At 38.7% G+C, this 23,655-nt stretch overlaps 2 protein-coding genes across 2 annotated transcripts; both read right to left on the bottom strand.

The window, feature by feature from the left end:
• Positions 1-3,257: 3,257 nt before the first annotated feature.
• On the bottom strand, positions 3,258-6,571 carry LOC103466884 (keratin, type I cytoskeletal 18-like). Its single transcript, XM_008412775.1, has 7 exons — positions 6,088-6,571; positions 5,255-5,337; positions 5,017-5,173; positions 4,668-4,832; positions 4,429-4,554; positions 3,757-3,980; positions 3,258-3,428 (listed from the first exon to the last, which is right to left on the bottom strand). The coding sequence occupies exons 1-7, from the start codon at positions 6,490-6,492 to the stop codon at positions 3,305-3,307; spliced, it is 1,284 nt and encodes a 427-aa protein (XP_008410997.1). The 5' UTR covers positions 6,493-6,571; the 3' UTR covers positions 3,258-3,304.
• An 821-nt stretch (positions 6,572-7,392) lies between these two features.
• On the bottom strand, positions 7,393-14,007 carry krt18a.1 (keratin 18a, tandem duplicate 1). Its single transcript, XM_008412771.2, has 7 exons — positions 13,451-14,007; positions 11,215-11,297; positions 10,663-10,819; positions 8,689-8,853; positions 8,470-8,595; positions 8,047-8,267; positions 7,393-7,951 (listed from the first exon to the last, which is right to left on the bottom strand). The coding sequence occupies exons 1-7, from the start codon at positions 13,895-13,897 to the stop codon at positions 7,837-7,839; spliced, it is 1,314 nt and encodes a 437-aa protein (XP_008410993.1). The 5' UTR covers positions 13,898-14,007; the 3' UTR covers positions 7,393-7,836.
• Between the last annotated feature and the right edge of the window lie 9,648 nt (positions 14,008-23,655).

The raw sequence follows: 23,655 nt of genomic DNA, 5'->3' as shown, positions 1-23,655 counted from the left end.
AACATMTTTTATTGACATTTYATGAGATAGGCCAATGGACTTGTTAACTATATACCACATTMTAATGTTATTCCCTCATGAAAAAAAGCCATACCTGAAGTGTTGCGTTGATTTATCAYTTTCATAATAACTGACAATAACGTAGTTACTTGATTGTGCTATAAAACTGCAGAATGGCAAGAGGTACAGCCTTATCTACCTGACATGTTTTTTGACTTTGGGAAGAAACGAGTACCTAGAGAAAACTACAGAAGCACCAAGCTCCAAAACACCAATGTGAATAACTAGATTAATGTAGGGTTTTAAAAACCACCAGGAAGTAAAATGAGAATGAAGTAAGAAAAGTCAAGAGCCTCTTCTGAAGCCACTTTCAAACCAGGATTCAAACAAGTCATTCATGTATTGTTACGTGTTTTGTAGGAATCAGATAGTTTTACTCCAACCTCAAACATCCAGTAAACAAAAGGCCCTTTAAGTGGAGTTGAACTATGTAGTTCCTGAGATGCAGACACAAAAAAGTTGKGGAACTACTTCAATCAAGTCTCAAAAATGGTTCCTGGGGTCGAAAAAAATGCAAGGCCTCGCTTTGGGATAGAACTAGTAAAAGCATGGACCTTTATGTACTTAACAATGATTTAATTCACTGAGGAGAAAAAACGTGCATGGAATCATAATGACCTTTTTTTCTTTGGATCAAGTTTAAGACATAAAGGGAGTTACTGCCTGAAGCAAATCCACCCTCTCTGCAGAATAGAAAGGGAAAAGCTCCCTTTGAGGCCCACTGAGGGTACCAGGCTTGCATAGAGATCTGTACTTTGTTTTTCTCCTCCTGCCCCTAACAAACCCCTCATCTCTCCAGCATGAAATTCCTCTCTTTTCAGTTTTGCATCAACAGCATCTTATTGGATTGGGAGACCATAATATAAAGCATATGGATTCATGTGATAACAGAGCCCACTAAAAGTCATTTAGATAATCAGAAAAGACAGCTTTATGATCATTCCCATAACGGCATTAGGTGGAGCTGCTTTAAGGTCTCCCTATAGYGTACAGCCACAAATACTTTACCCAACTGGAACTGGAAAAGTAAGTGATAGCAGAATACTAAGTGCAGTAGTTTGTAAGTATAGTCATCATCTTCTATCCAAACATGTTCCCAGCCAATAAATTGTCCCTGTTTCTCTTCATCTGCATGAACAGCTGAGGCTCGCACCCAGGGTTATTTATGTCTTGATTCAGCTGAGGCTGAAAAGGGGTTATTTGTTTTGGACGGTTCACGGGGGTTTAGACTGACTGATATAAACTCAAATAAACAGAAAGCGACAAACAAGACCTCACTGACCGCCACCAGCATGGCATGGGAGTAAAGGGTGTTGGTCGATAATCAGACAAGGCATAGTACCAGAGGTCAGAGGGAATTTCTCAGAAGTAGAAAGAATTTCCTGAAGTCGGTGTYGACTTAGATGTGTAGAAGGAAAGGGAAGGGCACCAAAAACCAATTAGKGTGTATGGAGTGGACATTCCTTCTTGCATCCTCATTCTTGTTGCTTAGTTTGTGTTGACTTCAGCGATTCAAGTATTCAGTTCACATGACATTTTTAAGAAATGAAGATACTTTCCTCATTCACCCAACTTAACTTCTACATTTGGGAAACGGCACAGAAAAATAATGGATACATCTTGAATAGTCAGAGGTGTTTGGATTCAGGTGTTTTCCAGATTCACTCTACACTGATGTTACGTCCACCAGGCTCGTTTGATGGGGCAACATTAATGGAGACCACACAAGGATTTAATGTGTAAAAGAAAGAATTTATTAAGTTATATGAAAGAAATAACCCTGAAGAAAAAAGAAATGCCTGAAATAAGAAACCAAAATAGATTAGAGCAAAATCTATAAATAACCAGAAATGAGCGAATGCAAAACCTAACAAAACTCAACCAAAAGATACAAACCAAACCAAGTGGGGATCTGAGGAGAGGGAAGGGAAAAGCCTCCCCTCTGCTGTACGCCTAGCAGCTTTAAAGCTGCAGGACGCCAATCAGAGGAACACCCAACACCTGCAGGGCCTGACTGCAGAACCCTACAAGGAAAAAGAGGGCAGGGCCCACTGATGCCGTAACAACTGAGCTGCAGCTAACACTAAAAACATTGTGTATTAAGCTTTCAGTGATAATTGGTATTATTTATGCATGTTGTTTGTTGCTATGGTTCCTTGCTTTAATGTTTTTCTCTTTCTGCATGTGTAGAAGAAGACTTTGAGTGTTGACTTGTAATTTCTCCAATCTTCTTTCGTTCCTCTTATCTCCTTTTCCTTTAAACTTTTCCCTCCTGACTTTTTTTCTGAGTCCATTATATTTTAAATAAACTCAAAGCAATATTTTACTTTTAGACAGCACACATAAAAAAAAAGTTAAAATAGCCAACTGTCCATCTACATATGGAAGACGTTCACTGTAGACATATCTCTATGATGGCCCAACATTAGAAACAATAGGTATGAACTTGTGAAGGTTCTGGACACCCAAAATAAGACCACATCAACCATTACATACTCATTRTTTGTACTCCTGCSAGRCAGAYGTAATTATRAGACACTTTCCAATATCCAGTGTCATCCTGCACCATCTCTCAGCAACTGGYATCAGTGTCCCAGTACTGATGCCAGTTGCTGTGGAGTTAATGCAAATCAAATACAATTGCACTTGTTGATGGGTTACATGTCTSTAATCRCGATGTCTGCTTGTACTGAATGCCAAATGCTTTATTAACTGCCTGAGAACACCGACACGTATGCTCTAGATATGCCCACTCCTTTCAAATCAATCATTTACACAGYCCTCGCTGGTCTGCATAGCTAAATTACATTCCAGCCAGAACATCCTAAGGGTTTATGTTATGTTTTAATGTATGTATAATGAGGGAGTGAAAGCTTTTACATGTAGTTCTTAAAAAAGGTATTTCATAAAATAAAGAATGGAAGGGTTCAAGTCATACAGAAGAAGGGGAAAGACCATTGAAACTTTTTMTTTTATTCATMACAMTTTTTTTCTAATAATTGTMTTGATGTTAATTAGTTTTCTTTATTTATTTTYGTTACCAACCAAACTCTGTCYGAACTTTAAGSTTTTTAGATCTTTAACACAAAAACATTGTCCTGCTTYTTGTGATAGACCAGCCCAAAGTAACACAAAGTGCTTTCAACACTGTGCTTTTAAAACTCATCAAAAGCACCACGAAGAAGTCACACACATGATTTGCAATTTTTACTTTCAGGTTTTATTCTTTCTGATGTTTTGGTTATTACAAGGTTTGTTCACTGGATTTAACATCCTTGCTTTCTGACACCACTTTCCCATCCACCAGAGTCTGAGTGACTGTCACCACTTTAGTCTGCATCTTCTTTTGCTCAAGGGCATCCTCCAGTCTGTTGGATTGAAAAAGAAGTGAAAAAATAGTTAGTCATAGTTTACAGCTAAATATGATGTTTTGATACTTTAAGGTAAAGGCAGCCTTGTTAAAATTCAACATCTGAAATGTTGCATTGACACAAAATAATCCCCTTTACTTTCCCTATCAGTGGTACTCCATCAGTCTTTGCATGAAGCTTATTTAAATTAGATTAGATTAGATATGCAAAATCATGTCTGGGGTGAACAAATGCTTGTTTTGTGTGGTTATTCACTCAATGCTTTCATCACCTGCACCTGGAGATGCACTTTTGCATCTTGCCCATTGTGYTTCTTCATACTCACTGTAAGTCAGCGCCTCCATCCAGCAGCCTCCTGTACTCGCCGATCTCAGCCTCCAGCTTCACCTTGATGTTTAGCAAGTTTTCGTACTCTCTTGAGTTTTGCTGGATGTCGGTGCGGATCTTAGCTAGCTCTTCCTGCAGCCTCAGGATGATTGTATTGTACTTCTCCACCTCCATGTTATACCGCATCTCAATGTCACGCAGGGTGGCCTCCAAGGCAGCTTTCTGTCAGAAAATGACATTTTTCAGCTTAGATTAGAAGAATATTACATGTTAAGGTTTGGTTGGTGCAGTGAAACATTTAACTTGCTTTAAAATGGTACCACTGGGTAATAAAATCAGTATTTTGATTTCTCAAAAGTTTTATGGTTGGAGCTAGTCACCACAACCTCTCACCCTAGTTTTGAATTTTTATTTAGATAAATGTTAAATTCTGGTTTCAGACAATCTGACAGAGACACTTTTTTGAATAGATCAAATGATCTCTGTTTACCTTCCAAAACTGTTAAAACCTTTTTAAGGAGCATATCCTCCCTTTATACTGTAGGTCCAATACATTTGTACATTCAGTAGTTTGTCAATATTATTTCAAAATTCTCTTATGTGAATAATATTATGTGAAATCTCATTACATGATGGCATCATAAGAGTGAGGATTCCATAAAGTGATTACCAAACTGAGCGCAGATTGAAGTTCAATGTCCAAGGCTTGTTGTCTCCTCCTAGTTTCGCTCACGGTTGTCGTGGCCTCCTTCAGASCTGTCGAGCTCTCAGTCACCTGGACCTGCACCTCTGTGATCTTAATACAAAATAGAATAAATGTAGTTTCTACAAGTAATACTTCAGAAATACATGATTCATAACTTAAAATCTGACGTCAATTTATAGCTTCAAAGCTTAATTGTGTTGTACCTGAGATTCATGCCATGCTTTGAGTTCTTCCTGGTTCTTGAGTGCTATCCTCTCATACTTCTCTCTCATTTCCTCCATTATTCTGGCCAGGTCGTGGCCTTTAGGAGCATCAACATCCACACGGACGCCAGCCTGTGCAATCTGGCCACGCAATTCAGCGACATCCTGTTGGGGAGGAAATAGTCAGGGAGTGATTTCCTGAAAGGTTAGACAGGTCATCCTATGCAAAGAAGTTAAGAAGCAAGCGATTTGGCAAGAATGTTGGTTCTTTTGAACGTGAGTGATGGAACTGAAACAGAAACTTTCCTTGAACAGTTGTTCTCATGTCAGTACTCATAAAAGCACTTACATCTGCATGGTTCTTCTTCAAGGTGATCAGCTCTTCTTTTAGAGACTCAATGTCCCCTTCGAGATGCAAACGTGCGACATTAGTGTCATCCAGAAGCTTCCTGAGTCTGGCAACGTCAGCCTCCACAGTCTGCCTCATGGACAGCTCATACTCCATCCTGTGAATGCATCCCTTATGTCAGACAGGTTCGTGATGACTGGAATAAACCTTCATTTTGAAACCAACATTAAATACTCACTTGACTCTGAAGTCATCTGACGCCAGTCGTGCATTGTCAACAGCAATTGCAAGATGGGCGTTGCCTTTGAGCATTTCAAAGATCTGAAAGGTTTGAAGAAAATAAAATTATTTTATTTATAATGGAATTGTTTTTTCCAATGATTTTTATGTATTTTCAGTTTTCAAGTAACTTCCATCACAAAATGTAGCTGAATTATGTCGAGTCAATCGCTGACCTATAATAGGCAATAAACTTTGGTTGCCACAAGGTTTATCATCAGACTGAGGTCGTAAATGTTTACAAATCAGTGCAGATAACCAGAGCCTTTGTAGTGTAGAAGGTGTAAAGTGACTTAGCCACAATTGACTGTTGCCTAAGCCTGAAAAGACATTTACAAGGTTTCTCATGAAGTACATCTAAATAGACATTTCGGTGTGTTATCTTGCCATAATAACTAACTTCAGTTGTTAAAATAAAACACTGAAGCTCTTAAAGCTCAGTCCGGATGACTGATATACTGGAGAACTGCCTTTAATGCAACTCCTCTCTTGACTGTCGACTATAGGAGCTAGGTTCCACCAAACAGAATAACATTTACCGAAAATATATAGATGAATGGATGGAGTGTTATGTTGCTTTTGTTATTTTGTGCTATGACATAGAACCCTGTCATTTTGAGTAATTTATCTGATAGAGGCCTGGGGAGTGTCTTCTGATCAGAACAATGACCTACTGAGTAAACCTTATAAAACACCCATGTAAAGAGGTGTTTTACATGGGTATAGAGGGCTAAAATGTTACATAAAAGTGTGAGCTATCCATTGGTTATTGTGATGAAGCTTTTTGCTCACCTTGCCTTTCAGCTCCGCGATGATGGCATAGTACTTGCTATAGTCGCGTCCTTCCAAAGGCCCTCTCTTCTCAATAACCTCCCTGATCTTGATCTCCAGACTTTTGTTGGCCTTCTCTAGATTCCTAACCGTCTCCAGGTAGCTGGCAAGACGGTCATTCAGATGTTGCATGGCAATCTTTTCATTTCCAATTGCCAAGGTTCCAGAGCCTGACTCAGAGGATTGGTAGTCGTACCCCCCACCGAAGCCGCTGCCAACCCGAGTGGAATATGAAGCGGTGGAGATCCTGGTTCCATGACCCCCAGCGCCTCCGCTCACGCTGTAGGCATACCCTGACGCCGGTCTGCCAGAGGCACTGGAGTACCCAAGATTTTGGGAGGACTGGCGTCTATACAGAGACTCCATGGCTGAGAGAAGTTTGCCTATCAATCAAAGGGAATATTGACACAGGTTGGAACAGACGAGCTGGCAGCTGAGAGTGGAGAACAAAGGAAGTGTTTGGGGGTCTTATATATATCACTGAATACCTGTACTCCGCCCTGCCACTCCTCTTCTATCTTTATTACCTTTTTACCTTTGTTAGACTTTGCCCCTTTCAGGCAATATATCTATAAAAGACTAAATATGTGCTGACTTTTTATGTGTAGTAAAGAAATTGTATCCATGGAAACTGGGAGACAACAGGAAGTGAGTCTCGCATGTCGAAATTAATGCCACAAATAATGTTCAGGGTACCAAATGTGTGTATTTTTACCATCTGAAAGCAATAAATTACTCACATTTGAGGAACAACTTGTAAATTCATCAGTTGCTTTAGTAAATGTTTTTTCTTTTTTTCCATCTGTAAGAAACTGGCTTGAAACAGAATGCCCTATTCATTTGGGAGAGAACAGATCAAGGCTAGCATGATTTGCACTAGCAGGGCCTTTTTATTCAAAATGAAAGTGGAAGAGTTTATTCTGGCAGGACGTTCTACTAACAGGCCAAAAACAACACCAGACGGCTCGAAGGGCCCGTCGTTACCCAAATGTCTGTTCTCCACTTTGGAGGCTTAAAAGTTCATAAAAGTTAACCTTCCTGCAATTGTGCGATTTTTATTTTTGCAGTATGAATCTCCACAGAATTGTTCTTATGGAACATAAATGCAGAGATCATTAGTGAACAAAGTGAAGGATATGATGCTTATCATACAGAAACTCTAGGAGGCCCATTTTTTTTTATTACTTTCGCTGTTTGCTTACAATTGTAACTCCAAGCAAAAGATCCTTTGATGATAGTGTGGAAGAAATAACACAGTTTGACATTCAGATTTTTCTCAAAAGGGCTTTATTGAAATGTTTAATCACCACAGAGCAGCAGGCAGACCAAATTGGGAAAAAGGAAAACCAAAGACAAAAACATGTGTTTTGAAATTGCTTTTAATTGAACTCTTCAATTTGACATTTTTCTCAATTTGTTTGTTTCTTGATAGATTGACAAAATCTTGTGAACTGTTTTAAACATCTAAAGGATGACAAACAATGACATAAATAAACCAAGACTAAATAAATAATGGATGATTTTGTTTTCCTCTCATCCAATTTCCATCAGCCTCTGCAACAACTGTTTGACCAGGGAGTGAAGTTTAACAAAGAGCTTCAGATCTTATGAGTATCTCTTTGATTATAAAATTTGATACATTTATAAAAACAAATACTTTGCTAACTGTTTTCTTGTTTTAGTGTTGGGCGTTTCAGTCGCATTGTGTGATTAAAGGTCCTTCGTTTCTGTGCTGGAGGAGACCACTTTCCCGTCCACCAGGGTCTGTGTGACGGTCATTACTTTGGTCTTGGTCATTTTCTGCTCTTCTAAGGCATCCTGAAGCCTAGAGGAAACATCAAATTGCCGTTAGTCTCTACAAATTAGTTGAAGTAGGGTTTTTAGACCCTACTTTTAGGTTTGCGCAAAACTTTTACTCACTTGAAGTCTCCCCCGTCCAGCAGCCGCCTGTATGTTGCAATCTCTGCCTCCAGCTTCATCTTTGTGTTCAGCAGGGCCTCATAATCCTGTGATTGCAGCTGGATCTGGTTCCTCAGCTGTGTGAGCTCCGCCTCCAGGCTCAAGAGAACAGCATTAAGGGACTGTACCTCCATGTTGTAGCGCAACTCTGTGTCCCTCAGCGTACCCTCCAGAGAGATTTTCTGTAAGGACAATGAAAGGTTTAAAAGGGTTTACACGTTTACAGCTTACTCTGCAGTGACGGTGATCATCAGAGTTTAAAACTTGTGTCAACAACGTAAAGGTGAGCAACCTGAAGAGAGTGTGCTGACTTGGACATTGTTGTGAGGGAGGACAAGCTTGTGTTGAGGTAAATGAAGTATGTGCTGACTGCAGGCTTCTTACCAGGCTCTTCTGTGACTCCAGTTCAATCTCCAGGGTTTGTATCTGTCTGCGCAAGTCGTTCACCTCTGTCTGGGCACCCTTGAGGGCCTCTGTGCTCTGTGTCACCTGTGTCTGAACTTCTACAATCTGAAATTAAAAGATGTGTTAATCACTTCATCATTGAAAAAAGGAGAAAAGCTTTCTTGAGTGAAGGCAGCTTTTTTTTTTTTTTCCATTTACCTGAGATTCATGCCACACTTTGAGGTCCTCCTGGTTCTGCTTTGCCATCTTTTCGTACTTAGCCCTAATTTCTGCCATGATCTGGGCCAGATCTTGACCCTTTGGAGCGTCGACATCTACGTGAACACCAGACTGGGCTATTTGGTTACGAAGCTCCATGACTTCCTAAAAGAAACAAAAATGGACACAAGTATGATTAGTAAACCCTAGGACTGTAATAATAAGACCAGCTCACAAACCAATACTTGATGTGAATAGGACAAGATTCTAGCAATATTTCGGGGAAAATTGAACATCTTTATATTTTTAACAAACAATATAATGCCTAATTCAGGTGACGGAGACTCAGATAATAGGAGTTCCAGTGATTAATGGTTCAAACCTCCTCTCTGTCCTTCTTGTCATTGTGTCCTTGGGGAAGACAGTTCACCCATTTTGCCTGCTGGTGGTGGTCAAAGGGCCCTGCGGTTGTATGGTGAGCTACAATGTAGCTACAAGGTAACTTTCCATAATAAGTGTGTAAATGAGTGAATGACTGAATGTAGTGTGAAGCAGAGTCCTCTGACCTGATAAAGCGCTACACAAGTACCATTTGCCATAGTTTATGCCTTCTTGTTTGCTCAACTATTCACCAAGCAAAATATCCTGAATGTAATGTACCTGCTCTGTAGGATCAGTTAGATTTTCCAGTCCAGATATTTGTGAATAGGTTAATATATTAAAGGTTTTATGATTCTCCAGTGGTATTTTAGAAAATGTGAAAGATTCCGTTCAGTGTAGAGTTTTTCAGTTCAAATCAAATCAGATTTTAGGAGATTGAATGAAGTCCAGACTCAAAAAAACCCTCAAAGAACATTGAAGTTGCATTCATTGTTGTCAGTATGAGATACACAGGTGGGATTTTAGTGGCAAGTAGCCCATAGCCAATTCATTGTCACAATATAAATGCTAATATCAAGAACTTCTAAAGACCTACCACCTGCTGAGGTGGTGAAGTGAAAGGCTTCGTTCAAGGCTAATAATGTCACCAGGATTTTATTGTTCAACTCAAGACAACTCAAGTACTGCTTCTTCTCTTTCTACAAAATTAGAGTTTTCTGAGTTTAGAGATTTCTGCAGTAGAAATCCAGGTACACCAGCTTAAATCAAACATATTTACCCTCAGGGCACCTAGTAATGGCTTAAATGTAGTAAGAAGATTACTAAGAACAAAATTATATACCTACAAAAACATGAGGGCAATGCACCACACAGACATCACTTTAATAGCAAATATCCAGGCTTTTTTTTTTTTAGATCTACTAGTTTTATGTTTTGCTTGGTTTCTTTTTCATTTCTTTTAACCAAGAGTTATTTTCATTTTTGATCTTGTTTGGCTTCTCAAAAATGCACAAACAAATCAATATTTAACATACTGCAAAGCAAGCACAATGGATGACTGGTGAACTATGACCTGTCTGTGACTCCTGGCCTCCTCTAAGCCATAATCATATGCTATGGCCAGATAAATATACAGGAGCCATATCTAAATCTTTGTCTGGGTACGTAAATAGTTAGTTTAATACTTTCCTCAGTAAACAAATGTCTGTGTTTTGGCTTCTCTGCTCGAATCCCAATCATTTTAATTCTGCGGTGCTGTCTGTTTCCAAGTATGGACTGTAAGGAATTTTATGAGGTGGCTTCCCACAGAATTCACACACAGATATTTTAGATGTCTTAGTGTATTTAAACGTGGAGTTTTCTCACGCCTGTTTTTAAGAACGCCCTGCAGTCCGATAAGCTGACCAAAAGACATCTCTGTGTGCTGTAGGTAAATAGCTACAGCAGGAGTTATTAAGATGAGCTTGTTTGCAAATACTTATCCAGATACCTCAAGGGTGTGGACCTTTGCTCAAGTGTTTTCAGGAGTATTACTTGAAGTATGTTTGTGCAGTGCAAGTAGCATAACTAGAATAGTGTTGGCTTTAAACTCACATTTTCATGGTTCTTTTTGAGGTGGATGAGCTCTTCTTTCAGGGCTTCGATCTCACTCTCCAGGTTCATGCGGCTCAGGTTGGTGTCATCGATGAGTTTCCTCAGACCGACGATATCGGCCTCCACAGACTGACGAATGGCCAGCTCAGACTCGTATCTGAAAAATGCACAACCACAAACGGCATATCGGATAACAAATTGTCATCAGGAATATCTTGTGTTATGGAACGCTGTCATGTAGTCAAGGATCAAATCTCTTTTGTGTTTGTTTCTTTAGTACTGAATGTACACAAATTTTCGAGGTCAGCATTCAATTCTGCTGCCGCTAGCCAGCTGTGTTTGCTTACGTCTATGACACAACTGTAGCGTCTCCACCGCTTATGATGCAAGGGTACTGATTTATGACTACGAAACAATTAACTGCCTCCTTAGATCATGACAGGATTTATTCATTGCACTACCCAGACCCATTCTGTAGTAAAACAGGGTGTGTGCCCACAGATGTCTGCCTTTGTGTTTTACAATATTAGCAGCATAGCAGGCGGGTCTTACTTTACTCTGAAGTCATCGGCTGCCAGACGAGCATTGTCGATGTTGAGAACCAGTCGGGCATTGTCGGTGGTCGCATCAAAAATCTGGAAAATGTTAACAAAACAAATCTTAATACATCTTGGAGTTAAAGAAATAAGACTCCAAAAAAAAAAAAAAAAAAAACCCAGATACCACTTATCCTATTCAGCACAATAATCTGATTTGTAGGTACTTTTTCATTTTGCATAAATGTTAATCTGAAACTAGCTAAGCTAAGCCAACCTAAGGACTGATTAAAGTTAAAAAGTATTACACCTACTCGGAGCTAACCTAATGCTAGGAGGAGACTTACAACTAACTTAGATAAAATTGCTAAATAACGTCTTAGGGCTTTAACTAACATTGGTAGGAAAATAGCTAARCTAGCTTGTTTTAAGCAAACCACGGCTGGCAGTAGCAGCACTCAAGTAGCTAAACAACACATTTTTTTAAATGGTCTTGCAATATTTCTTTGATAATTGCTTTTGAAAATAGTATTAAAACCTTAAAGTATTCTGACTAGAAGCTTAGCTTAGAAGGTAATGTAAAAAAAAAAAGGTTTTACTGGTTCTGTACATTTATGGTAAGCCAGGCTAGATACCTGCTGGGAGTAGCAACAGAAGCTGCTAAATATTAAACATGAGACACATTTTTACAACTGTACTGGTTGAAATATTGAAAACTTAAAAATATATTCTGACACATCAAACAAAACATCAACTTTAAACTAAAGGATCATAAAATTTGCTTATTTCATATACCTACAAGGGGATTAGGGAGAAAATGTCACTGCCTGTTGGTACATTCAGGGGCAGTGAGAGTTAACCACTTTTAAAACCAGATGGTTTGCTTTAGCAGTCACGGTAAGGCTGATAAGGCTGGCATGAACAGCAGGTAGGCATCCAGGTGACAAAGTCCATGAGCCAATAAAAAACTGCCAGGCAGCTCTTCTGCTCCGGAAAGCAGGATCTATCCTGTTAACATTTGCATGACCCAGGTGGTGATTTGGTGGTTGTGTGTGCGTGGGTGTGTGCGTGTGTGGGGGTGTGTGTGTGTGTGTGTATGTGTGTGTGTGCGCGCGCACGTGCATGTGTGGGTGTGTGTGCTTGTCCAGTCTTGTGATTGTGCGTGTATGTGGGTTTCTCCATGGATAGTTGACTTTGTGTGTTGGTCTGGTTTAGCTTCGCTGTGACAGTCACTGTTTTCTCAGATAAGACTGAGGTGGGAGGGCACTAACTGAGCAATTTTCTGTTTTAAGCATGACAAAAAAATAGCCAACCCTTACCCCCCAATGTTTGTTTATATAAACTTTGCTCCCTTTGCATTTGTAAAACAAACCCACTTTAATAAGGTATTTCCTGTTATGTGATTTGAAAGATAAACCCCTTTATATCATTTTTGCTTCAGGTTTAAGAAAAATAAATTCCATTTCTGCTGACCTTGATGCTTCTGGACTGCTGCTCAAAGGGTTAGAACAAACATACTTTTTGAGTTTCCCAATACTGAAAGAACCTAGCCAATACAAATGTAATCGTTTCATTAGATAAAAAATTCCTTTGACTCATTCTAACGCATTTTGATCTATTTTTATAGAATATGAGATAAACATCTGTGAACCAACTACTTCAAGCTCATTACTCATTTGAGTGACAGACTTATTAGTAAGATCTTAGGCCGGCACACAGAAGATTCAGAGATTATCATCTCTTGACATTCTCTTTTCTGTGTGATCTGCCTTTTTTCTGCTATTGTTCAGCTAGATACAATGAAAGAAAATGATAGTTGAAACTGTAATGAATGGGTCTGGAAGTTGACTTTTAAAGTTGGACTTTTTCCACTTTTGTTATACTTTGGTTTCCTGTCTGTGCGATCACTGACGCTGTTACATTCCTCCTCCATACTGTTTCCGGAGGAGACTTTGGGCCCCTCTGGCATGCAGCGTAGGAATTTATTTTTAAAAAATGCCTTGACGCTTGTAGAAATAAGAAACCAGAGCTGTTCAGTAGTTTTATCACATTTGTAATGTTAGATCTTGGAATTTTTACTGTACTCTTTAGTCTTGATTGATTTCTTCATCCCAACTCCTTCATTTCTCCAACATCTCATTGTGGTTCTCCTCTTTCACTCTAGCAATCCATCACATATTTTCTTTTCAGCACTTCTTAATAAACACATCCCCATGTCTGCCCATTTCATCCCTCCACCTTTTCCTCCTTACCTTCTTCCTCAGGTCATCAATGATGGGCTGGTATTTGCTGTAGTCTCTGAAGTCAGGTCCGCTCTTCTCCAGGGCCTCTTTGATCTTTATCTCCAGCTTGTGGTTGGCCTTCTCCAGGTTCCTCACCGTCTCCAGGTAGCTYGCCAGTCGGTCATTCAGGTTCTGCATGGCGAACTTCTCATTGCCCATGATGTCTGCGCTGTTTCCGCTCACCTGGACGCTGCTGGAGAACCCCCCTGCCCCGGCGCCGCCTCCCGTCCCGGCTCCCATCCCGGTTCCCAGGGAGCTTCTGTAGCTGGAGGACACGCTGATGCGGGAGCCGCCAGCACCGCCATGGATGGACTGGGCCTTGTAGACGGGAGCGGAGGTGCGGGTGATGGACATGGCAGGGGCCCTGCTGCTGGTAGAGGAGCGCATGGAGTATGCAGTTTGCCTGGTAGTTTGCATGGTTGCTCTAGAGTGCTGAGACTCAGTGAGACAGACTGTGAGTCAAAGAGAGAGAGAGGCTGAGCGGGCAGAAATTGGAGCTCACAGACAAGCGGCAGGAGGAGAGGGGGAAGCCTTTAGAATATATAAGCGCGTGGACCAACAGGTCCGCCCCTCAGTCCACCCCTTAATGTCTCCTCCCTGTTTTCCAAACAGAGGTACTCAAAACCACATCATTACACTTCTCAGCTCTCCTGAGGGATGTGAAGGAAAGTTTTGTAGGAAATAATTGACTATAATGGTTGGACATTTAGTGCAAAAAAATAAAATAAATTCAACGCTTGTTTTAGTTTATTTAATCATTATTGATTTAGAAAGAATTTTAACATGATTGATGCCTTCTCATAATGGCAAGCATTGTACCACTTACAGATGTGAATATAGAAAATGCTAAAATTAAGAAAAAATGTTAACAAGTTAACATGAATGGTAATTTGTTGGATGATGCTATCAATGAGTATAAAATTAAGTTCATACTTCTACACTGCAAAATCACAAAATTATGCCAAGCATTTTGGGTTTAGTGCAAATAACTTAGTTTTGTCTTATTTCAAGTGTATTAACTCACAAGCAACTTTTCAGCAAGATATGAGTTTATTTTAAGTCAATTATTCCTTAGTACTGATGAAAAATGACTAGTTCCATTGGGATAATATTGGAGAAATATCTAGTTATAAGTGACCTAATCTAATACTTTTTCTCTTTATATAATTTAGTTTACTTTTGTATAAACTACTTCCAATAAGGTCAAACTCAAACCACTGACACATTTAACTCACTTTAAAAAGGTTTTACTTAACTCGCTAACTAAGAACAACCATGTTGGTGTTATTACAGTGTAATGTCACACATCCTCCACCCTAATTTTAGATCATTTTAGGGAATTTTACTCGCCTAATTTCATCACCCCACACAGTGGACTGGATGAGGTCATGTCACTCATGGTGAGACAACTATTTCAACTGAAACAAGCAATTACTCTACATGTCATCAACTGGTTTATACTTATCTCTTACTGCGACATCTTAAACTGTCTGAAGAATTGCATCATGTCTGACAAATTAATACAACATAAACTGTAATGTGTGTTTGAAGCATAGCTTTGTTCCAGATGTTATGTGCCACACTGTTTGTTGTCTGTCTCTCAGAGCCGGATGCCTGTCCGTTTGCCCCCCACCCCCTTTCCATAAAGGATACGGTCAAACAAAGGAACAATTCCACAGACTGTTAGTAGATACCTGAGAACAATGACTTTCTACAGCAGTAAACATATTTCAGGGGCCCTCCTGTTGCTTTTTAACACAAGCACATTCCAAGGACTCACTAAACTACTTTGCCTGTAACAAAGATTAAAATCTGATGTGTTTTGGGGGGTTTTGGGCCTCTGCAGTTTTTCCTAAAGTGCATGTTTGAGGGCTACAAAAACTGGGTGTTTTATAACACACCTGTCTGTCACCACTGTTTCAAAATCTCTTCAAGCTGTTAAGCAATGACAATACTTATGATTTGGAAATAGAAATGTTTTTCCACACAGTGTGTGATGCGTTGGTAAAAACTTGGTCCTAAGAAAACATTTTAGCTTAACTGTTTTACTTTTCAGTCAAATCTTTACGTAGTTTTTTTTTTTATTTTCATGAAGAAACATRCAGCCGGATATTAAAACACAGTTCCACTGGGAACTGTGTCTTGTGCCATCATTGAGAATGAAAACAACAGATTCCTGCAAAGCAAAACCATGAAGTCGGTGCATGAGAAAATGCTTTGAAAGGCGATGTATTAACACCACAGCTAAAGCCCAAATTTCTATTCTTGTCTTTATTTGGGAGCAATTAGAGTTGTTAAGAGTAGTAAAGGGATGAATTAAAGATTTAAAAAATTACTTTTTTAAATAGATAATTATCAGTTTTCTCTCAATTTTCAGACAATAGCGACATCAGTCACGCTAGGTCCTTTAACAGAGAAGCATTTAGTGCATTTTTTTGGTTCATTTGGTCTGGTCTGTAAGACTGCCACACCTAGAGCAAAACAAACATTAAGGTAAGAGGAAGATAACGAGTGTAAAAGAGATCATGTCGTGATGAACGATTGAGATTAGCCTGTAAGCTTTTCTTTGTGACAAAGAGAGGGTTTTAAAGAGTCTTTTAAAAGAAAATATATCGGCCTTTCTAGCTTACTCGGTAAGAAATCACTTACTTGTGTAACAAGATATAAGCAGAAGTACAGTGAAGTTTAAGAGTTTTATTTTTTTTAGGAATTAGCATCAGTGGAGAGCAGCACTATTCCATTTTTCTTTCTCTATTTATGTTAAATGGAGAATTAAATGTCCAAGAAATATTTGGACATTTCAACTGGTGCTAGATGATGTCATCACCTAATATTTACAAAGGCCTATGTGCATGTAATTAATCTGGTAACAGAGACAACATCTGGAGATTAGCAATAAGTGAGTAAAACACACTCTAAACATCCATAATTACAAATCAGCTTTTGTTTCAATATTTTTATATGTTTATTTATAGTTATTTTTGTTTCACTTTTATTTTCAGTCTTTTAAATATGATGTTTGTTGGGAATCTGTACTTTATAAACAGATGGAACCAAAAGACTTTAAAGGCTGGTTTGTGCTTTAGCCCTTTTGTCCACTCAGGTACCTACAAAAAGACATTAATCCTAATTATTATTAGGATCAAGATTGTAACTTTTTATTTTAATTAATTAAATAGATTTTAATGCATTAATTTTTTTTACAAAATTACATTTTTTATTACATACAAAGRTTGATAACTCCTCACATATGATGAATATTCATGTAATGGAGAAAACTTTCAAGTCWAAATAGTGAATTGAACATTTTGGCTTTTCACTCTGACTAAAATCTGTCCTCACAGCAACAATCCCTCAGTAAAACATGATGCTTGGTCAGATAAAACAGAGAATCTTGTCTTGATATTTTTTTATTATTATCTATAAACAACTTTAAGATGAGCCATACAAACGTAGTTATCTTTTATRCTGCCTCTTGACTCAAAGTGAAGATTAAATAGAAAATCTATTTAATCTAGAARGTCACAAGATGGTCACAACTGATGACTCACAGATCCCGTCAATGGGATATTCTCCTAAAAAGGTTATTGCTTTTTTATTTGGACAGTCATGTTTGGTCACAATGGGAGCATTTGATGTCGATACAAACTAATGTAATCATTTACAACATAATTTGGCTCACAGCTGACATCTGATTGTATGTTGAAACCTTTCTTTACTGGTAAAGGCTGCCTTTTCTGGTATTAGTTGTGTGGGACCGTGGAGCTGTTTTTCTCAGTGGGACCATCCCTTTTTCTTGGAGGCCTCACATTTGTCTCCAGAACACCCACAGAAAATGTGCAAAATCTGAGCAGGCTTATCCGAAACAAAGAATGAATAGTCAGAAATCTCCTTTACAGTTCCAGCCAAGAGACTGTCGAGCTTCTAGTCCTGGGTGAAAAGCTGGCTGACCTTTTGGCTGTTTTTCTCTCAACACGTCATTCATTAGTGGCACAAACCATCAGAGGTTATTTCCGTGAGGCTTCKGCTGAAGAAGTGCTTTCACAGAGACTGTCAGTTGTAACTCACTCGCACATTTCTTCCCTCATTTTCACCTCCGAGCTATTGGATGAGACAGTTTGTCTCTGGGAAGTAGTGCGAGAATATGCAGCAACGCCTCACACGGCTGTTTTCATTCRCAGTATAAWYGAACAATTAGACATTTCGAACGTAAATTTGCTCAATGGAAATGTGGCAATTTTGAAAAAATTWMAAGTTTTATCACTAGGATGAGATGKKTTTTTTTTTTCATATCAAAATTGRTTTATTCCACAAAACTGGAAAGGAAATACTTTTTTCGTATCCCAGGAGTCACATGATCAACAGCCGGATGTTGTAACTGGTGCAAGCAACTAAGAAGAAGAMAACAGGAAGTAGTTGGAGGATCATTTTGTGGCATGTTTTTAATGACTTATCGTGTGTCACTACATGATCTGTTCCAGAAGCATGATCCATACCATTGGCTAATTTGCGCATGTGCTAACAGAAATACTTCCAAGGAGGGGATTTGTATTTGGTTTTTCTTTTTAATGCCATWGTAGTTATAAAAGTAGTGTAGAAAATAACAAGAAATTAAGATATAAACAGCTTAATCGCATTTTGCTAGACTTCTGAAAAAAAGCTAGATCAAGTAAACATATGTGCCGTTGTTAAATGATCAAATGTGAGGAAAGATGGTGTGATAAATTTGTGTTTCCAATGAACACGTAGTATATGTTCTTGTACAKTCCAGTAACACATTTAGTTAACRTCATAAAAAATGCTATTATAAAAATATTTATTTTATATAAATATAAAAATATTTGTCTGTGATAAGTCCACCAGAGGGTGCATTGACAGTAGCTAAAAGTCTCGTGGGTGCAATACACAATTTTMTATTAAATTATAATCTCTGAAYTTAAATTATGACAAGGAAAATRTGTCATAACAAGTAGCATTTGAATTAATATAAATTAAAATATTAGACTTTGTTGAAGTACGTTTAAGAATAATCTAGAAGTATTTCTTCAGCGTATGTGCAAATGAGTCAAAAGTACGCATCATGCTTCCGTGACAAATTGTGCAGTAAGAGCGTGAACAAACTTAGTTACGTGTGATTTTTATTTAATTTCTTATTTAATGGAAACACTGAAATTAAGGAATTGTGTTTTTTCGACATTAGCAGAAGATGGACAAAGATTTGGACACATTTGGAATGAAAACGCAGCTGGTACCATTGTGGGATGATGTTGAGAAGCTCYTGATGACTCACTGGAGGAGTGGACACKCATACACACTCACACACGCATACATACATACAGATGGCAGACACTTGGGTGTAGACAATTTGCAGATGTGTGGAACATTCCAACCAGGTGCAGTGGCCCGATGTCGAGAAAAGTTGGATCACTGATCAGAGTTCTGTTATCGGCGAACCGTCTGTGTTGGCATTCCAGGATGTTTGTGAGAAAATGACAAAAACAGACATGATGTCACGGAGTGTTTTCCAGATTGTCCTTCTGATTAAAGGGGAAAGCTGATTCCTGTCACTGTTTGTYATCCTTCATGTCTGTCAGGGCAGATAAAGCCCCCAGGTGCCAAATACCAGACAAAGTCACTTTATATGCTTTTTAACAGAGTTTATATGAATGGGGTATGTTTCACAAAGGTGCAAATGAAAGAGAYGACTCGATGTAGTAAAAGCGTGCCAGCTGTTAATGTTGTTTAGCACATGGCTGTCACAGGTTAGATCAGGGTGTTGTCTTAGCTGAAAGGCTCTCTGTTTACTGGAATGGGATGGGAGGGACAGATGAGTCAAAGGTCAAGAGTCAGGGGGTCTGCTTAGAGTCAAGCCAGGACATAGAGTATGTGGTCTGCAGGGTGGAACACTGATCAAAAAACTGACAAATATGTGAAAGCAGGGTGGGATAATCCCATCATATGACATGAATTTATAAATGAAGACAGAACAACAAATGGGATTAAACAAACAACAGCATTAGAGGAAGTCCAGAAAAAACAGCTGCATTTTTTTTTWYAGTTTCTTCTTTCTTATGTTTAAGTCTCTTTTCTTAATAGATGTTTGACTTTAAAGTTTGTCCGTAAAACACATTCCAGTTTGCATGGATGAGTCCTCTAATCCTGGAAATGTTCTGCTGATAGAAACCTGACTTTGTAACTGTCTTTATGTGACCTTGAAGGTTCAGGTCAGAGTCCATCGCAAAGGCCAGMTTTCGRGCCTGAACTCTGGTTTCTAGCGGTAATGACTGAAGCTGTGTGTTGACAGTAGATCATTCCTTTTTAGGTTCAAMGATAAAAACTTCAGTTTTGTTTCTGTTCAGCTGKAGAGAGTTATGGCACATCATTGATTTGCTTTAAGCATCTGATTTGTGCTTCGATGGGTTCAGARTTACCTGTTGACATTGGAATGTAAAGCTGTGTATCATCAGTTGTGTATAATTGTGGTAACTAATCTTACTTGTTAAAACCTGAGCTAGCTGGAGCATGTAGTTATTGTTCTGACCTCTGTGACTTTGTCTGTTGCAGTAGTGGCAAATCTCTTCTTGTCTTCTTGTAAAGGAATGTCTTYCTTTACAGGAAGACGTTCTGGTAAAGGAAGACAAGAACATTTTCCTTTGGTCTTGACCATTGAAAACTTTCACTTCATAAAGTGAATTATTAATCTGCTGAGAGCTGTGAGAGAACCAGTTWACATGAGCCCAGGTATTCTGCCATCGCAACAGGTCTGAAATGGGGATGTCGCATGAGATATTAAGAAAACCACGCAGAATGGTTTTTACAKTTGCTTCTATAATGACTGGAAATTCAAGGTGATAAGAGAAAAAAGAGGAAAGAAAGTCRTACTGAAGCTTAAAAAKGCTGAAKCTGGAGTCTGAGGTTAGGGTGGAGTTTGGGAGGTGTAATATGTTGAGTGCCTCAAAGTTGGGCGACTTTGGAGAAGGTCTCACTGTGAAAATGTTATGCGTAAGTTTATGCTGCTTTTACTAGTCCAGGGTTTGTGGTGAAACCACGTTTTCATGAGGGGAGATGTTACGCCYCTCAGAAGGCAGGCATGTAATCTACTCCGCTGAGGTCTGGGTSTAAAGGTGGAGACCTTTCTCTCTCCCTCTGCTTCAGAATGTTTGGTGTTGCTGCATTTAGTTTGTTGCTGTAGATCAGTAACATGAAGTCAGCATAAGAGAACAGCATAAGTTGTTTATGCAGGGAAGAGTTGCAGAAACATTCTCACTGARAACTTGAACAATTTCAGCAGCATATGTCAACTTGTTTCAATGTTTGTAGCTGGACACAGACTCTGAATTGGAGAAGTAGTTCCTATACTGAGTTCAGCACATTCGCAGGTCCACCAGGTGTTGCTAATTTCTGCTGGCTAGTCTGAAGGAGCTAAGGGGGGAAGAGTTGCTCTGTGAGGCAGAAGRAGGAGCTTTGTCCTTGAAGGCGTTGCTAGGCGTTGCTAGGCCCACCCAGGCGTTTTCCACAGCTGAATGGTTGCTTCGGGAGATTAAAGGATTTCTCAAACATGCATAAAAGAATCAAAGCAACACTCTGGGTATGTTTTTGATGAGGGAATAAGAGAGTAGCATGATGTATAAAAAAAGTTGATTTTACATAATACTCCCCCTTTAAGTAATCAAAACTCATGAGTTGTATTGGACTGTATTTAGGGGTCTCATTGTATCATCCTTTCAAGTCATCTTGAATTACTTTGTGTTGCTCCAGCTCGTAAATCCCCAATAAAAAGTGGCACATGGTGATACACAGAAAGTTCAGCGGGGATGGATGGTTGTGGAACTAATTTCAGTCATGTAAAAAAGTCAAGAGTTAAATAAATCACCATATTTAAAGATTTTGCAACAACKTTTGGAACTGAKCAAATCTCTTGACTATTACTGATGCGTAAAGTTTTCAAGAGTCAAGAGTTTTGTGGATGTTGGAACAGAAATGAAGAAATAATGGATGGCAGGGTATTGAGGGAACAGGATGTATTTTGCTCTTAAAGAATGTGTGGGAGATGCACTGATAGGGTAAAGGTTAATTTAAAGGAGGAAATCCTCTGTAATAAAACCATGACCTGTTGTTCTTGAGCGATTGTGAAATCGTATATATTATGATTTGAAATAATGCTGTAGATAAGGCTGCTGACAGGCCTGTCAGGTGTTGGTAACTACTGTCGGGTGGAGGTTAAATCATTACGGATGAGCAACATTTCTCAAAACAAGCCAAGCCCAAAATCTTACGCTCCACCTAAGGAGGTCCTCTTGCGCCTTCATGCTAATAACAGTCACAGTTTTCTCTCACTCAGACATTCTTTGCCACGTTGGCTCCTCCTCCCTCCCCACATTCCGCCTCAGTAATTGCTCCCAGAATTCCTCCCCGTGACGCACGGCACTCTGGAGACTTCTAAACTTGGTTCTGACTGTGTTGCCATGGTGATGAGAAAATTTTTTTTGCCAAATTTTACTTTGGAAAAGGGTTCTAGTCAGCCTGTTATTGTTCAACTCCTGATGAGGACACGTGGTGGAGTTGTGTGGAGCCCGCTTGGCAAAAGCCCACTGTAGTTGACACACCACATTTCACAAGTGTGTGCAAAAAAACAACCCGCACTGCAGCGGTTTCTGTTCAGTTCTTCAGAGATCCTCTCTGTCTGAGCAGCTGGACTTCAAGTTTTCAGACACAATGGACTCATTTGAGTGGACAGGCACAGTCTGAAAAAGTTCTCCAAAGAGAGCTCTCAGTTTCAGTCAAGCGATAAAAAGAGTAAGAAGAGGGAGAGAAAGAATGACTACTGTCTGCTGAGGAAGAATGCTGAAACCGGCAGTCTGCTGAATARTGAAGTATTGACTGATGGATTTGTGAGGCTAAAAAGTGTTACTCCAAAGAAAAGGGTTTTAGTTTCAAAATACCTACAATAGCTCAAAGAAAATAATTTTCCATTCTATGTTGTAGTTAAATAAAAAAAAAAATCAGACTCAAAAAGTTTATATGATTTTACCTGTCATCACAAGAGCCCATTCAGTTTGATGCAGTTTTCTCAGTTAGTCAGCATTCATGTTACTCACAAAACTACATCAGAGGAAACTACAACCACCCTCCATCAGCTGATAACCCTGACCAGTTGGTTGTGAGTCTGGCGGGATGCTGTCAAAAAGTAAACTACTCAGACCTGCAACGCCTTAATACAGATGACTGTCAAATCCAAAATCCAGAAATGAGATTTGTAGATTTTTCAGATACAGCAGATTGCCTGAACCAGTGTAACTTAACATATTAACAGATGTTTGACAGCAGCCTCCAGTTAAAGTGTAGACTTGAATGTTTGCTAAGCAAACATTTTCAGATTTCATAAAATTTGAATTGGAATTTGTCACTGTACATATGTACGAGGAGATTAAATCCGGCTCCAAAACGGTGCAAACAATGTTGGAAAATACATACTACGTAAACATAAATACGGTGATGTTTACAATATTGAATCAGTTAAATTTATATATACACATATAAAATATTGGCTAAAACAAGTACGACTACATTATGACATCTTTCGGCTTGAGGAGGCATAAATTCTCTGAAATTCACTTCAGAAAATGCTAACAATCCTTCTTTTCAAAACCTGTGATTTCATTTCTGTTTTCAGGTTCCAACCAAAGAAATCTAGCAAACACTAGAAATATTTAATGCTTACACATAYGGTCACATTCAAATTAAACTATTATTGTACAGTCAATTTATTTCAACAACTCAAGAGAAACAGTATATAGATTAATTCTGCAACGACTAATATTTATAATCCTTTATTCTTGTTTATTATGATGATTTTCTTACAGCTGAYGAAAACAGTATTCAAGRTAAAAAAACAACTTTTTGACACAGTAATATGGGCTTAATTACTCATATGTTTCCCAGGTGAAAAAAAAGTATACCTTAGTATACTTCARACATACTTAAATTTGTGAAAGAACACTTTAAGTATACTAATTATTAAGTGTACTACCTATAAGAATATATGAAGTATACTCAAAATACACTTGTACCAATTTTGAAATTAGTACTTTAAACACACTTAAACACAATTGTACCAAAATACACTTTTAATATATTGAATAAAAGTATACTTCAAGTGAACAAAATATGAATGA

This window comes from Poecilia reticulata, linkage group LG7, assembly GCF_000633615.1.
Source record: "Poecilia reticulata strain Guanapo linkage group LG7, Guppy_female_1.0+MT, whole genome shotgun sequence".
NCBI lineage: Eukaryota > Metazoa > Chordata > Actinopteri > Cyprinodontiformes > Poeciliidae > Poecilia > Poecilia reticulata.
Note: the sequence above shows the minus strand (reverse complement) of the source record. Positions and strands in the feature narration are given on the sequence as shown.